The sequence below is a fragment of the Aedes aegypti genome, chromosome 3 (genome assembly GCF_002204515.2).
Source record: "Aedes aegypti strain LVP_AGWG chromosome 3, AaegL5.0 Primary Assembly, whole genome shotgun sequence".
NCBI lineage: Eukaryota > Metazoa > Arthropoda > Insecta > Diptera > Culicidae > Aedes > Aedes aegypti.
Window position 1 is genome coordinate 307873840 of NC_035109.1, and position 17475 is coordinate 307891314.

The 17475-nt window shown below is 40.4% G+C and overlaps 1 protein-coding gene and 1 long non-coding RNA gene across 18 annotated transcripts in view; one reads left to right on the top strand and one right to left on the bottom strand.

The window, feature by feature from the left end:
- Nucleotides 1–17475, top strand: part of LOC5575687 (beta-arrestin-1) — a 281251-nt gene that overhangs the window by 200378 nt on the left and 63398 nt on the right. For all 17 annotated transcript variants that reach the window (XM_021852258.1, XM_021852274.1, XM_021852276.1 and 14 more), the window contains 4 exons: nt 4690–4781; nt 5010–5152; nt 15819–16178; nt 16863–17020. In XM_021852258.1, coding sequence (XP_021707950.1) covers nt 4690–4781; nt 5010–5152; nt 15819–16178; nt 16863–17020 — 753 coding nt within the window. The remainder of the gene's footprint in view (nt 1–4689; nt 4782–5009; nt 5153–15818; nt 16179–16862; nt 17021–17475) is intronic.
- LOC110678826 lies at nt 4819–5066 on the bottom strand. Its single transcript, XR_002501969.1, has 2 exons — nt 4956–5066; nt 4819–4894 (listed from the first exon to the last, which is right to left on the bottom strand). It is a non-coding gene; the product is annotated as an uncharacterized LOC110678826 (long non-coding RNA).

The following is a 17475-nucleotide window of genomic DNA, read 5'->3' on the forward strand; positions in this document are numbered from 1 at the left end:
TACCAATGCGAAAATGGCAACTTTGGCAAAGAAAGCTCTCAGTTAAAAACTGTGGAAGTGCTTATAAGAAAAGCTGAGAAGCAGGCTCTGTCCCAGTGAGGACGTTAATGCCAAGAAGAAGAACAGCTACCGAAGGAGTGGAAAGAAGGGGTAATATACCCCATCTACAAGAAAGGCGACAAGTTAAACTGTGAGAACTATCGAGCGATCACCATTCAAATGGCCTACAAAGTATTATGCCAGATCATCTGCCGTCGTCTGTCACCTATAGTAAACGAGTTCGTGGGAAGTTATCAAGTTGGCTTCGTTGACGGCCGATCGACAACAACGAGGTGTGTGTCTACGATTCACAAGATTTTTCTCCAGTAGATACAATACCCATAAACGGTAAAAACAAGAAAGTGCTACTTGTTTAAGATGTATGTGTAGTGGCGCAACGTCGAAAAGAGCTTCTAGTGCTGCCGTGGGAGTCGTAGAGAACGCTCTAGACATCGCCATCAAGCACATCCTTTGGAGATGGACGAATTTTGATTAGATTGTTCTCACTTCGCCCTTTTACCACCACTCAAGACACTCAAGACTTTCGTGTAAATCCATTTGATATACTTGGCTTTGAGACCCCAAGTTTTATCAAAAATTCTCCGGCACTGATCGAAGGCCATGCAAGCTTTCTTGACTCTGAAATCGATATGAGGTGTACTGGAAAGTTGGCCAACTAGAATGACCCCGACTTACTTTACTTGATCAGTCACATTAATCTCAGTTTTAAGAAGACGTAAAGGTCGAATTCCATCGCGGTTTCGTCTTTCCGTAAAATGAACAATATATGTTTTGCTCGTAATTTTGGATTTCGGCTTGCAGTCACAATCAAAAGCGTTGACAATTTTATTCCCTTCTCCGGCTGTGAAACATCCGTGCGCGAGACGTGTGTACAAACCTGGCAATTACCCGTTATGACCAGTGAGTGTACCGCATTTGAAAATGAGGAAACTAACCCGACATATCTCCGTGTAAAGCGACGGTACTTAACAAGTTGGTTAACTTCGAGCCCTGAAGAAGATCCAAACCATAGGATCGAAACGTCGGCGATGAATTAAAATTATCAACGCATCACAAAATGAATTAAAATTATCAACAGTCACAATCAAGAGACTGCAAGCCGAAATCCAAAATTAAGTTCACAAAAATACCAGTCAAGATCACTAAAATATGTTTTGCTCGTTTTAACCGGAAGGCGACACCAACCCTCGTCTACCTGTAGAGCACTTTGCATCTGGTTGAACAGAGTGCTTCCGCACATATTAACTATCAAAGCAAGATAGTCTTCGGAAAATCTAAGTTTGTAAACCGCTCTTATTGATTTCCCTTAATAGCTCATTTGCTACGAGATTCCACAAAAGTGGAAATATGTCTCCCCCTTAGAAGCATCCGCGAAGACTCAATTTCCGAATCGCTGCTCGACGCAATGTCGAAAAGAGATGTCATCATCTGTTTCTGAGCATTTGGTAAATCCAATTGATAATCAGTATAGTCAGCCCATGATTTCGTGCAACTTTCAATATGGCATCTAAAGACACGTTATTAAAGGGACCCTCAATATCCAAGAAACACCCAGCCACGAAATTGCTTCTGAGCGAATGCTTTCTCGATATCGTATACAACTTTGTGTGAAAGAGTCACTGTGGACTTTCCAGATTGGTAAGTATGTTGATTCACATGAAGAGAAATAAGGAATCATCTATTATTTCAAAAATGGAAATCGGAGCAGTCTACGAAGAAAATATAACTGCGCCAATTTCATTGATAATACGTTCTTCCTGACCTTTCTTCCTCAGCCTGTTCAAATCGGCTGGTTGAACCTGTCGAGAGAAACCGACTTCGTATTGCATGAAAGTTAACATCATACTAGCATGCTTTACACTCTAAGAACATTCCATTTTCATATTGACTGCGCAAAAATTTACCAAAAACCAGAATTAATTTTGTTGGTTTAACAATGGATGAATCAAACTTACATACGCTTGGTATGCAATTGATTGTTAACAATGTGATTTTAATTATTAAAATCTCTCATGTTATAATGTCGATATCATCCTAAGCTGGTGCAAATAGATCTGGATGGATGGGCACTCGATCTATTCCGAACAAAAAACATTGTGTTAGGAATGCATTAGAGTGCACACATCTTTCGAAAAGAGAAAAAGTGTTCAATTCATTCCGTTGAACGGGTTGTTTCCACACATGTATGCTTTTGAGCGTGTACAGATTACGCAGCTGTGAATGTATGTGGGACCTTAGTTATATGAGATTTGGTTCAAAAGTTGCCGTTGAACAGGTTGAATACACAGCAGCATTTTCCGACGGCATGTCTCTCCAACTTTGTCTTTAGTGAAGTACCACGCTCGTGCTGTGGGTATCAAGCGAGCGTTTTCCATGGTGCGAGAACTCAGCACACTACGCGATCGTTTTTGGCGCCTTGGGACAATTGCTATGCTACTTTCTATGTAGTGCGTATAAATCCACACTGTTTTGAAAATCCTCAGGCTATTTTCAGATTTGTTGAATTTGATTTGGTTGTTTAAATTAGTTGTACGATTTTGATTCAAATGGTCTACCTGTTCAATGAACAGGTTGAACAGGCTGACCAGACGCCTCTGACTGATTATTATAGGTATGTGGGCTTTAACAATAAAAAAACATCATCTGGAGATGAACCAGACACGGGCTGAAAATCTCCCTAATAAAGCTAATAATAATAATAATAATAATAAAAACATCTTGCGCTCTCAAATGTATAGCCTTTTGGAAATTGACATCTATCCATCGCACATGGTAGTCAATATCAATCAATATAAGTTAGGATCACCATCAACCTGAAAAAAAACTGGTTGAATGATGGCATTATCGAAAAAAGGACGGCCCAAACTGCTGCTTCCCTGTGTCCAATCTTCACAAAATGAAGCAAGGCTGTCAAATTGTTCTCTTTGACAATGAAGACTTTTACGCTTAGGATCGATACGGTGTTGATTGTGTCATGTGGAAAAAATCATTTAGCTCAGTGTATAAACAGGCTCGCTGTAAGAAACTAGGAAAACAATTTGTCTCCCGAGCTCGTCTCTTTAATTTCCTGAGATCTCATGAAATTTAGTTGTCAACTTCTACTGGCTGTACAAATATCGACCACGGTTTTGAGCTGGCTCAAGACCAATGAAAAAATAATTTTCTGAATTAAATCTAGAAATCATGGGAGCCATTCGTGGAACAATATCAAAATCAATATCTTGAGAGTATTTAACTTTATTCCTGAAAGTTTAATGGAAGAACCTCTACATATAAATCTGAAATAGACGTTTTGGAGGGATTTCAACAATAAATATTGGAGAAAAACATATGTCTAATAATGATAGCTACAGAGAGTGGTCATTTTACTATTCTAATGATGCGTTACAATACAAACATTATCTAACTTTCTTAATAAGAAACATAGAAGATAATCATCATCCCAACAGGGATACATTTCGCCCATTGACCAACAGTGGGTAGTACAAGAAGACTACATCATGTAATCTGCAATCACAATCAACTCCATAATAACAACAAATGGATCTCAGAGCACAGATGCTTGGACGATGGTCCCCTGATGAAACCTGCAATCGTCATCATTGTTGTAGTATAGTCCATTTTCCTACTCCTTTGCGACAGGATGAAGATAGTGACTGCAAAATGGACACCGTGCGGGTTGTTACATATTACCATTTGCTTGGTGGTTGCACCAGCCTGGTCTACTATCACTTGTTACGCCATAACCGTGGCACAGTGGAGCGTTTTCGTTTAAAGGTCGGACGAAACCTCAAATGTGTCCCAAACTGATTGATCTATTAACTTTCGCCAAAACTCAATAGTAGCCCGATACAAATAAACGTTTAATAAAGTTTAATTTGTCCAGTTTAAATTTTACATATACATTGGATGAAATGCAAAAAATTGTACATAAACTTTAACTTAAGTTACAAATTCTCGCATAATTTATGATCTCGCCCTAAAAGTCATTGTGTGTAGCTCGTTGTTTTTGAGCAATTTAATGGATTTACACGTAATTTAACAACGCTATGGTGAAGAAAGGACCATTCTCTACCTGCCAGTGGTGTTGGTTTGGATGCTTTTTCATTAATATACCCAGAAACAACAAGCTACACACGCGGTTACCAATGGCTTTTAGGGCATTATCCCAGATTAAGCGAGAACTCAACTTTCTTTTGGAAAAGTTCAGTTAATTTTTTTTTTTAGAACATAAGTTCTTGAGTATTTGCCACTGCGGCGTTTGCTTTCGGGTTGTCGGTGACGAAGATCTACGTAGATTACACAATGCTTACGCTACATAGTGTACCCGGACTAACGACGTGGTGAGATTGAATAAGGCTTCCGGCCATATACGCTTTGGCTCGATATGCGGTGTAATTATCCTCAATTATTCTAAATTGCGGGTGCTCGTTATCCTTGACATGCGCCCAACGTTATCATGTGCACACCCGCACCCGTACGACATCAGGACCGCCAGTGAGAGAATGTGTGTGTGTATGTGTGTCGCCAAGTTAATCTGCTGCTAATTGCGTGCCATTTTATTCATCTTTGAAGCTGTAAATTTCAATGACAATTAAATCCCCTTTTTCTTCTGACTGCGCTTCACAGGGTATTCAAAAAGAGCTCCTCCAACGGCAAAATAACAGTCTACCTAGGAAAACGTGATTTCGTGGACCACATAACGCACGTCGATCCCATAGGTGAGTATTTTTCGTATTTATTCATTATTTGATTCCAGGATGATCTTCCTTTGCTAAAAAATTCCATTTCATATCACCACCAATCCCCATGATTTTGAAGAAGTTTGTACCTGCTATTACAAAATCTAGAAGTTATAGGATTTCTAGCAAAATAATATAGTCTAGGGTGCTTACGGCTTAACCATGTGATTAATGATGAATGATTTTCCCTTTCGAATCCCGTTTCAGATGGCGTGGTGCTGATAGATCCGGACTACGTGAAAGATCGTAAAGTGTTCGGACACGTACTGGCCGCCTTCCGATACGGGCGCGAAGACTTGGACGTGCTCGGGCTAACGTTCCGAAAAGACTTGTACCTGGCCTCCGAACAGGTAAGAAAATTCATCTATTTGCCACCCCCTCCCTCCCCCGGTATGACTAAATGTCCTCGCGCATTTCCATTAAACCGAAGAACACGGGAAACCCATTAGAGATACATCATCACACGATGGGGAGCTTTATGTTTCAAAGAAGAAAAAAAAACGGGGCAAACTACAATCACTAATGATCTACAACCTGGCAACAAAACTGCTCGGTTTTGTCCTTGTCGGTGTTCGCGCGCGCGGTACGGATTTATAACCCGGAAAGCTGGAAATCCCCGTTCACTCCGTAGTGCTGGCAGCGGAAACTATGATGAAAATTTATGTTTATTCACTAGTTGCCCACCGCTGGTTGGCTGGCTGTCTCATCCCTTGCTGTTGACCTACTTGTGAGTGACTCACGACGATTCTACCCCATTACCCCGAATACCATTTCCCCGATTACCATCACCCTGAATTCCATTACCCCGAATGTACCATTACCCCGAATTCCATCACCCCGAATGCTATTTCCCCGAATTTACGATTATCTTGACATGACCATGTTGATGACATTTCCCCACGATATTGGAATTCGGGGGAATTTTATTCGGGGTGATGGGTCGTTCGGGGTTTTGGAATTCGGGGTAATGGCGTTCGGGTTAATGGCATTCGGGGTGATGGGATTCGGGGTAATGGGGTAGAATCTTGGCATTACATACCAACTGAGATAGAGACTGCTAATCTAATGATGATGATAATGATTGCTTGAAGGAAATTTCCATTACGAAAAGATCTTGTACCGGGAATTGAACCCAGATGCCTTAAGCATGGCTTTGCTTGGTATACGCCGACTTTACCACTAGGCTAATCTTTTGAACGGTGTTTCTTTCTAATTTTCATTGAGAAGTATGTATTGTTTCAAAGATGTCACTGTCACATTATATGAACCAAATATATTGTTGCAAATTTTGTAGAATAGAAGTGTGGAAAAATTCTACTAAAAGGATTTCGGAGCAACGGATTAAATCGAAACGTAAACGTCCGGAGTCTAGAACCACGGCAACTTGCGTCTTGCTTCCTGTGTGCAGTACGGCAACTAAATCAGCTGGCACATGTTTGTTAAAATTGCAGCACAGCTTGAAACGAGTTTTTAAAATATTCTTATTTATTCATATGCGTATAGATAACTGTATTACTTAGAGGGTAGGGGTACCAGTATTCTCTATTGTAAGTAAATATAAATCAAAAGACTTTTGGGTACTGTCAATGTGTTAAACAAGAGCTCTCAATCCAAATTTTACAGGAGAAATATAAGCACTGATCAACAACATTTTTTTTTCTTTTTCAAAAATGGGGTTGGCGAATACTGGAACACTTGCACCAGTATTCGCCACGTTTTCAATTTCAATTCCTGATTAGTTGATTCCTGACCTACGTTGATTTCTTATGGAGGGTGGCGAATCAGCAACATCATGGCAAAATAAGGTTCAAACAAGCAAAAATGTTAAAGAAAATTATTTTTTTCTGTTATTTTATCAGCAAATTTCAAGGTTTTTGAGAATGTTGTCATATATTTTAAGGCGATTGACCACTAAACAATTTAAAGCTATTTATGTCGTGAATTGGTATATAATCCGCTGTGGCGAATACTGGTACAATGGCGAATACCGGTACACCTTCCTTATAATGTTTGATTATGTTTGATTTGGTAAATCATGGCGATATTGAAGCAAGCGCATGGTTGATAATGCTTGGAGGGAATATAGTTGTTACAGGACGGACAGATGCACTTTTTTTTTTAATTTCTTTATTAGTATCATTCCAAACATTACATTCATTTCTTATATCTAGGTGTTCTGTGTTATTAGACAACACTATCATCCTAATTTGGTAAAACAAATTTAAGATTTAATTAACATTTTGTTAACAACATATTACATTTCATTTGCCGTAGCAGTTCAGATTTTTTACAGGTGAGTTGAATTCACCTGCTTATAAGAGAAAAAAAACGCTTTAAATATACTTAACCTAACTTAACCTAAACATATAACGCATTAATCGTGGCAATAGAAGATTGTAACGATTTTTGCCTGAAATTATTAATTATTTTATTTGACATTTGTTCCAATGTTTCAACATTGGATATTCTATGTAACTCATTGGTACTATACCAGGGAGGAAGCCTCAGAATTTTATTTTGAATTCTCTGCAGAGCTTTCTTCCTGGTATTACAACAGCTAGTCCATATTGGTACAGCATACAACATGGCTGGCCTGAAAATTTGTTTGAATATCAAAAGCTTGTTCTTAAGACAAAGTTTTGATTTTCTATTAATAAGGGGATAAAGACATTTTACATATTTATTACATTTGGCTTGAATGCCCTCAATGTGATTTTTGAAAGTTAAATTCTTATCAAGCATGAGCCCTAGATACTTAACTTCATCTGACCAATTTATTGGAATCCCTCTCATCGTGACAACAAGTCTACTTGAAGGTTTCAAATAAAGAGCTTTTGGTTTATGTGGGAATATTATTAGTTGAGTTTTGGAAGCATTAGGAGAAATCTTCCATTTTTGCAAGTATGAAGAAAAAATATCCAAACTTTTTTGCAATCGACTACAGATGACACGCAGGCTTCGACCTTTGGCGGAGAGGCCTGTGTCATCCGCAAACAAAGATTTTTGACATCCCTGAGGTAACTCAGGTAAGTCAGGTGTGAAAATATTGTATAATACTGGTCCCAAAATGCTGCCTTGAGGAACACCAGCTCTTACAGGAAGTCTTTCAGATCTGGAGTTCTGATAATTTACCTGAAGTGTACGATTTGACAGATAACTTTGAATTATTCTAACAATGTATGCTGGAAAATTAAAGTTTTTCAATTTTACGATCAAACCTTCATGCCAAACACTGTCGAATGCTTTTTCTATGTCTAGAAGAGCAAGACCAGTAGAATAGCCTTCAGATTTGTTGGAACGGATCAAATTTGTTACACGTAAAAGTTGATGAGTGGTCGAATGTCCATGGCGGAATCCGAACTGTTCATTGGCAAAAATTGAATTTTCGTTGATGTGGGCCATCATTCTGTTCAAAAAAACCTTCTCAAAATGTTTACTGATGGAGGAAAGCAAACTGATTGGACGATAGCTAGAAGCTTCTGCAGGATTTTTGTCTGGTTTTAAAATTGGAACAACCTTAGCATTTTTCCATTTGTCAGGAAAATATGCTAATTGAAAACATTTGTTAAATATATCAACTAGAAATGGTAAGCTACTTTCTGGAAGTTTCTTGATGAGGATGTAGAAAATTCCATCATCGCCAGGAGCTTTCATATTTTTGAATTTTTTAATAATAGTTCTCACTTCTTCCAAATCAGTCTCCCAGGCATTTTCGAAAACGTTCTCTTGATTGAGAATATTTTCGAACTCCTGAGTAACACGGACGGATGGACTTTCGAAAACCTCTTTAGACGAACTCGTTTTTGGCGGAGTAAGCTTCAGGCTACAACAAACAGTTTATTAAACTTCACTCCCATCGTAGGGGAAGGCGGGGTAAGCAATTTAATTCATATGTCAAAATCAAGAATCAATCAATCATTTTTCGACACAGCACCTCGTTCAATTAACCCGAGATGAACTAGCCCAGGGCTAAAAATCTCGTTAATAAAGTCAAACCAACCAACCAACTCGTTCAATTAAGCTTTAGGCACGATCGAAAAAAATCACAGGTGTTATATTTGTAAATATTTATTAATTTCTTGAGGCTTGAAAAAAAGATTTTTCATCACGATATTTTTAGCAACGGGATAAAACCGCTCACTCACGGGGTAAGAGCAACCACCACGATTTTCGTACACGATTGTGCCAAAAAATGTATCAATTCAACTTGCCTCCAATAAGTATAATGTTTTATGAATACTACAGTGATTAATCTAGATGATGAATATTTGTTTCGGGTAATTAATTTTTAAATCGTTTTTAAATCGCTCCTTATGAAATCTTGAAAATACCTTCACCCTACAGTGGACATTTCGCAGTATAATTTTTCGAAAATAAATATCTCGGGATCCAGATGGTGTCTTCGGCAAAGTTGATCAGTAGGTCAAGAACTGACATATGATAGGTCACCAAATTTGAAAATTCTACTACCAGATGGCGCTAGTGAGCATACAGGTATCAGAAGGTATCAGAAGGTATCAGAAGGCCGGCTCCAAAGGCACGTTCCCCACCAGTTGGGAGATTTGTGCCATCGCCATATTTGAGCCTATTTCATCATCTACCCGATGGGAGAGGAAAGGGAAGGGAAAGATGGGAGGAAATAGGAGTGGGGTCCCTTGAAGAGGGAAGATCGCATTAGCGAAATGAAAGCATGTAGCTCCATACCACAATGGGTTCGAACAGCGCCCTAAAAAGGGCACTGCAAAACGCATGAGCGTAAAGAGAGCCTATAGCTCATTACCACAGCGGGTTAAGAATAACAGAATATCCTGAAGATTCAGGCTTCTGAATTCAGTTTCACTTAATAAGTGTTTACCAAGTAATTGGAATCGCATTTGCGCAAAAACTGGACAGTTACATATCAGGTGATACGAAGTTCCATAATCGGAGTCACAACTATCACACACAAATGAGTCAGCACGCTGAACATTTGCCATGTGATAGTTGAGTCGGCAGTGGCCTGTCAACGCTCTGACCAAGAGACTGCAATTCTGCTTTGACAGATTTGTTAAATACTTCGCCACCCTTGGAGATGGCTCAGTAATGTACAATTTTGTTTGACGACACGACTCTAAACTATTCCAATATTGCTTGTGCTGAGTTGCCGCCCAAGAGTTTATCTTAAGCTTCACCCAGCACTTCGAAATTGGAATAGCCGGCTCAGGGCCAATGAAGTCATGCGATGCTCCATCGCGAGCTAGCTCATCAGCCAATTCATTTCCAGCGATGGAAGAATGGCCAGGTACCCATACAAGGTTTACAGAGTTGACTGAATTCAGTTCCTCAATTTGAGTTCGACATGCGATAACAAGCTTCGACCTTGAGTTGGCCGAAGCGAGAGCTTTTATAGCAGCTTGACTATCTGAACAGAAGTATATGACTTTACCCATTACGCGCTGTTGAAGTGCTGATTGCACTCCACACATAAGGGCAAATATTTCCGCCTGAAAAACGGTGCAGTTTCTACCAAGTGAGTAAAACTGATTCAGCCTTAGCTCACGAGAATATACTCCTGCACCAGCTCTACCTTCAAGAAGGGAGCCATCAGTGTAACATACTATATTGTTTGATATACTTCTTTCCAAATAGCCAGACATCCACTCTTCCCGTGAAGGGAATTGTGTGATAAATGTCCTGTAAGGAAAGTGACAAGCAATTGTGAGATCACTTGGAGCAAGGACAATTTTGTCCCAATTCACCAAAAGTGGAAACAACGAAGTGTGTGTAGATCTACGATTCACTGGATTTTTCTCCAGTAGATCCAGTACCCATAAACGGTAAGAGCAAGAAAGTGCTTCTTGTTTAAGATATATGTGTAGTGGCGCAACGTCGAAAAGGGCCTCGAGCGCTGCTGTGGGAGTTGTAGAGAACGCACCAGACATCGCCATCAAGCACATCCTTTGGAGATGGCCCAATTTTGATTGGATTGTTCTCACTTCGCCCTTTTTCCACCACACAAGACATCCATATGCCAATATTGGTCGAACAACTGTTGTGTAAATCCATTTGATATATTTGGGTTTGAGGCCCCAAGTTTTACCAAAGGTTCGCCGGCATTGACCGAAGGCCATGCAAGCTTTTTTGACTCTGAAATCAATGTGAGGTGTCCATGAAAGTTTGGAATCTAGAATGACTCCGACATACTTTACTTGATCAGTCACATTAATCTCAGTGCCAAAAAGACGTAAAGGTCGAATTCCATCGCGGTTTCGTCTTTCCGTAAACAGAACAATAGATGTTTTATTCGGGTTAACCGAAAGGCTATATTGGCGACACCAACTCTCGACTACCTGAAGAGCACTTTGCATCAGGTCGAATAGGGTGCTTATGCACATACCAACTATCAGAGCTAGATAGTCGTTGGCAAATCCATATGTTGGAAAACCGCTATTATTGAGTTGCATCAATAGCGTATCTGCTACGAGATTCCACAAAAGTGGTGACAAGACTCCCCCTTGGGGGCATCCGCAAACACTCAATTTTCGAATCGCTGCTTGACGCAATGTCGAGAAGAGATGTCGGTTTTTGAGCATTTGATGAATCCAATTGGTAATCATTGTAGGTAGCCCATGGTTTCGTGCGGCTTCCAATATGGCATCGAAAGACACGTTATCAAACGCACCCTCAATATCCAAGAAAACACCCAAGCAGGATTGCTTCTGAGCGAATGCTTTCTCGATATCGTATACAACTTTGTGTAAAAGAGTCACAGTGGACTTTCCAGATTGGTAAGCATGTTGATTCACATGAAGAGGCATGTTTGCCAAATAAACATCACGGATGTGATGATCGATAATGCGTTCCAGACATTTCAGAAGAAAAGAGGTCAGACTGATTGGTCTAAAACTCTTCGCTTCTTCATACGACACACGACCTCCTTTCGGAATAAACTTTACAGTAATATCACGCCAGGATCTGGGAATATACCCGGTAGCAAAACTGCTTGTGTTTGCCAAATAAACATCACGGATGTGATGATCGATAATGCGTTCCAGACATTTCAGAAGAAAAGAGGTCAGACTGATTGGTCTAAAACTCTTCGCTTCTTCATACGACACACGACCTCCTTTCGGAATAAACTTTACAGTAATATCACGCCAGGATCTGGGAATATACCCGGTAGCAAAACTGCTTACAAGTAGCTTTTTCAAAGCATGTTTGATAAACTCAAACCCCTTTTGGAGCAGAACAGGATAAATCCCATCCGCTCCTGGAGATTTGAAAGGAGCAAAACTATTAAGTGCCCATTGAATCGATTCAGTAGTTACGATACTGCGAGCCGAGGCCAGAGACTCGTAACTACATGAAAAGACATTTGGTTCATCCGTAGATACTATGTCCACACATCCGGGGAAGTGTGTATTGAATAAACATTCTAAAACTTCTTCATCGGAAGAAGTAAAGTCACCATTAGGTAAGCGAATTTCGTTCACTTGGAAATCCTTAGATTTTGCAAGGATTTTGTTCAGCCGACTAACTTCACTCAAACTGGAAACATTTGTACAAAGGTTTTTCCAGCCGGATCGTTCAGCAGAACGAAGAGCCTTCTTGTAAGCCTTGCGAGCCGACTTGAACGACTCTGATCCAGCTGAACGGCGTCTATTCCAACTCCTTCTACATTGTTTCCTGAGTCTAGTCAGATCGGAATTCCACCATGGGGTCCCTCTTGTAGTCTTTACAGACCGCAGAGGACATGCTTCTTCAAAAGCTTCCATAATGTAGGATGTTGTAGTATCAACGGCCATAATGTAGGATGTTGTAGTATCAAGTACTGGATGATCACTTGGATTTTCAATGGACGGAGAATATCCATGAAATTTGGTCGCAACCAATTCAATATAGAGTTCCCAGTTTGTTGACCGGGGATTCCTAAAACGCAAAGTCTGCGCAGTTACGTTTGAATGTTCAAAGAAGATGTAGCGATGATCAGATAATGATTCCTCATCTGATACATGCCAATTCATCAACTCGTGACTGATTCTATTCGAGCAGAGCGTTATGTCTAACACTTCTTCTCTATTAGAAACCATGAAGGTTGGGCGATTGCCTATGTTAAGTAATCCAAGGTCTGTACTACTTAAGTATTCCATCAGACTGGAGCCTCTCAAATTGATATCTGAGCTGCCCCAGATGATGTGATGAGCATTGGCATCACTGCCCACAATCAGCGGAAGGCCTTTTGTTACGCAGTGTACGACAACTCGTTTGAAGTCATCCGTTGGGGATGGTTCATCATGTGGTAAATATACCGAACAATAGACGTATTTCCTGTTGAGGTCACCAACAGAAACATCAATTGTGACAGCACATACATCTCTGGTCGTCAACTCAGAAATGAGTGTAGCAACGATTGCTTTATTTACGAGCACGCATGCGCGGGGCATGGAGCGCGAGTTTGCCATTTCAAGTTTGCTGAAAGTAGCAAAAACTGGGTCCACAAAGTTACCTAGATAGAAGTTTCCTCTACGAAAGTAGGGTTCTTGAACTAGCGCCACTTGGGCTGCACCATTTTGCATGAGTCTGCAAAGATTGATCGTTGCTGTTCTTTTATGCTGAAGATTGATCTGAGCTAACCTAACCGTAGCCACTACCCAAACTAGGCAGGATTAAGCTTTTTGCAATCTCAGCACGAAAAAGACCAGCAGCGAAAAAACCAGATCGGTATCTATTTGAAATCGCCAAAGGCGAAAGAGCACAGAATACACTGTGTAAAACGCATAATGCGAATCCATATAGGTGATAATTTAAATTAAATGTCAACATATTCATAATCCCACCCTTATTAAGCCTCAGGATAGAGACTGAAGAAGGGCAGCCGATTATCTCGGAGAAACACAAGGTCACCTGCACCATTGCTCCGGGTAGCACAGGAAGGACTCAATACTGTGGAGGGCGCCCTGGTACCCCACAGGCTCCGTTTGCGGTTAGGTTTTATTTAGACCCCCCTAACCATTCATTCTTAGGCACGGTACGCATCACACCATAAATTAGGGGTCACCTGTGAGGTGGACTTTTACCACCGGAACAGGCAATCCGTAGTGTTAATTCTTAGCCAGTTGAAACAACCGCTACCAACACTACGCGGCTATCTAGGCTGCTCGGGAAAAGGAGGTTAATATTGATGATTAACTCCTGACGTGCCCAAGCAGCCCTCCAATAAGTATAATGTTTTATGAATACTACAGTGATTAATCTAGATGATGAATATTTGTTTCGGGTAATTAATTTTTAAATCGTTTTTAAATCGCTCCTTATGAAATCTTGAAAATACCTTCACCCTACAGTGGACATTTCGCAGTATAATTTTTCGAAAATAAATATCTCAGGATCCAGATGGTGTCTTCGGCAAAGTTGATCAGTAGGTCAAGAACTGACATATGATAGGTCACCAAATTTGAAAATTCTACTACCAGATGGCGCTAGTGAGCATACAACATTTTGATCTCGGGTATACCGATTGTCTAGCAAGATGGTGCAAAGTTGTTTAGTAGATCAAGGTGGAATTCTCCCACCACATGGCGCTAGTGAGCATGACTTCTACTGGGACAAAGCTTGCTTCTCAATGTTCAATGAGCACTTCCACAGTTGTTAACTGACAGCTTTCTTTCCCAAAGTTTCCATTTTCGTGTCCGTAAATCGTGGGCCAGTACGATGATACTCTATACCCAGGGAAGTCAAGGATATTCCCATTACAAATTATCCTGGACCGATCGGGAATCGAATTCAGACACCTTCAGCATGGCTTTGCTTTGTAGCCGCGGACTCTAACCACTCGGCTAAGTAAGGCTGAACTGTGTCTTGTTAGGAAATATATTGTGTTGAAAATTGAGGCGGAATCCGGTGTGGCTGGTTCTCAAAACCGCCAATAAGGCTGGTGGACTGTTCCGGACACACTTGAATATTACATACTATGATAAAAAATGAGAATTTCCTGTACTAGAAAACATCGCGATTGGACTTCCACGGAAAAATTCAGTCGGATTTCCACAGAAATCAACTCTCACAAACATTACCGCTATAATCCAATGAAGTGGAAAAATTAAGCCGCCAAATAGCCACCTTTTTCGGTCAATTTGCTTTAATTTGTTTGCTTACCCGCAGCATAACTCGGGTGCCATTAGCCGGGACAGCAGCGTGTTCTGTACAGTAATTAAATTCCTAACGAGATTTCGAAGGTTCCCATATAGATGAGCCCCGGTCAGAGGCACGCGGGAATGAAATTTGATTCCCAAAGAGTTTTGAGATTTGAGGGTGGCCTTTGAAGTTGATTCGTTCGCTCCGTAGATCTAATGAAGTTGACGATGATGGTGGAGCAATGATGCCATCATCATCGGGGAATGATACCGCACGTAGCGACTACGAGATGGACTTCTGCTGGTCAGGCTATGAGTGCCATTGATCGAACGAAGCTCAGCTGGAGCCGCATCCAGCCGGGAAAATTGCAATTTTCTCGACAGTGGAAAAGGGCTTCTGAAATGGGGCACAAGAAAACGATAGTTTTGATTAGTTTTCTTCTGTTGTTCCGTGCTCTGAGGCACTATTGAAAACACGCTTAGAAAAATTCTTGGGAGATTGTGGTAAGTGTAACAAATATTCTAAATCTTTTTGAATTAAGATGAGGATGCATCGAAGCCGTACCTTGAAATTTTTAAAAGAAAAAAATTAGAGAACCAAACAGCCATTCACATTGAATATTATTTTTTTTTATTTTATTTTTTTTTTTGTTCCTTATTAGTATCATTCCAAACATTACATTAATTTCATATATCTAGGTGTTCTGTGTTAGAAAACACTATTTGGTTAAATTGAAAATCCTATCTTTTGGTCATGATGGAGTATTGCGGGGTCCCTAGTTGGTCTGTTTTTTCAGGTATAGTGTCTCAGTTTCTGTTTTTTAGACATTTTGAACGCGTTACCGTGTGCCCGTGGCTTCACAATCAAATTCATTTCGTCTTCCGTTTCGATTTCCTTCCGCAGATCTTCCCACCGCAGGAAACGGACCGACCGCTGACCCGGCTCCAGGAGCGGCTGATCCGCAAACTCGGCCCCAATGCCTACCCGTTCTACTTCGAAGTGCCGCCACACTGTCCCGCCTCGGTGTCCCTGCAGCCGGCACCCGGGGACACCGGCAAACCGTGCGGTGTGGACTACGAGCTGAAGGCCTTTGTCGGCGAAACGCCCGAGGACAAACCGCACAAGCGGAATTCGGTACGGTTAGCGATTAGGAAAATTATGTACGCCCCCTCGAAGCTGGGCGAGCAGCCATCGATCGAGGTCAGCAAGGAGTACATACTGAAACCAAATAAAATCCACCTGGAGGCGAGTCTGGACAAGGAGGTAAGCGTTTGTGGGGATATTTGGGTGGCTTAAAAAAACAAAAAAATTGAATAACACCGTCCATATTTGTTCATTTGGATCCCCGGAAGCTACTGTGAACATTTTAACGAAATCCTTCAATTCTAAAGGAGGGCTCAACAAGTTTGAAATTTGTATGGAAAAATCGTTAGCTATAGGTTGCGCTGTAGCCAATTAATCGCTTACATTAGTGACTTCATTTGTGATTCCCCAATTAGTAGAGGAGATAATACATTAAACCAATAAACAAGTTTTGAAATCATATATATCTCTCAAGTTGTTCGCTCCACCCCGGGGAAACCAGCATTTTAGATTTCCTAACTGCTTTGTTTTTAAACAAAAAGACTTTCAGTTTGTTGCAATTTCTTCTCCAATGATTGCAGAATCTTCAAGTCACTAATGAAAGAAATTTGTGGACTGCAGCGCTACCTATGATCGATATCGAATTAAGAACAGTCTTTTCTCATACATTTGATTGATTTTCTCCATACAAAAACGTCTAACTCGTAGAACCGCCCCTAGACTTAACGAAATCTACTCCTTTTTTACAGTAGCTTTTGAGGGTCCAAATAAACAAGCACATAAAAACTGTTCCCCTTCTTGAATATATTTTTCATGATAACATTCTTCTAATGAAGCTCATAATCTCATTGTCTCTATTCGCAGCTTTATCACCACGGCGAAAGTTTATCGGTGAATGTACATATAGCGAATAATTCGAGTAAAACGGTTAAGAAAATCAAAGTGTCTGTGCGGCAGTTCGCGGACATTTGCCTGTTTTCGACGGCGCAGTACAAGTGCACCGTGGCAGAAGTCGAGTCAGAGTGAGTACTATTAACTAATTCAAGCTTGAAAAATGATGATTTGATGATTCGATTTACTTAATACTTAAGCTGCACTGGAATATAATGATAAGAATATCTCGACAATTCTTAGAAAAAAATCTAGTAGGAATTTTCAGAAGATTTGTTGAGGAATTTCTCGACAAAACCCTTCAAAAATTCCTTGGGAACATCTTACAGCCTTTCTACTACCTGGAAAAACTTGGAAAGTCAGGGAATTCAATTTTTGATCTGGAAAGTCAGAAATAGTCAGGGAATCGCTTGAGGTCAGGGATAACTATCAATACCTACTACAACATCAAACGAGATGATTGTCTGCAAAGTTAACGATCAGGTTTAATCAGCAATACAATAGTTAGTAAACATGATGTTTACATTCAATACGACATATGGAAAGAAAAATGGATGCACAAAATAGTAAACTATACTTTACTGTT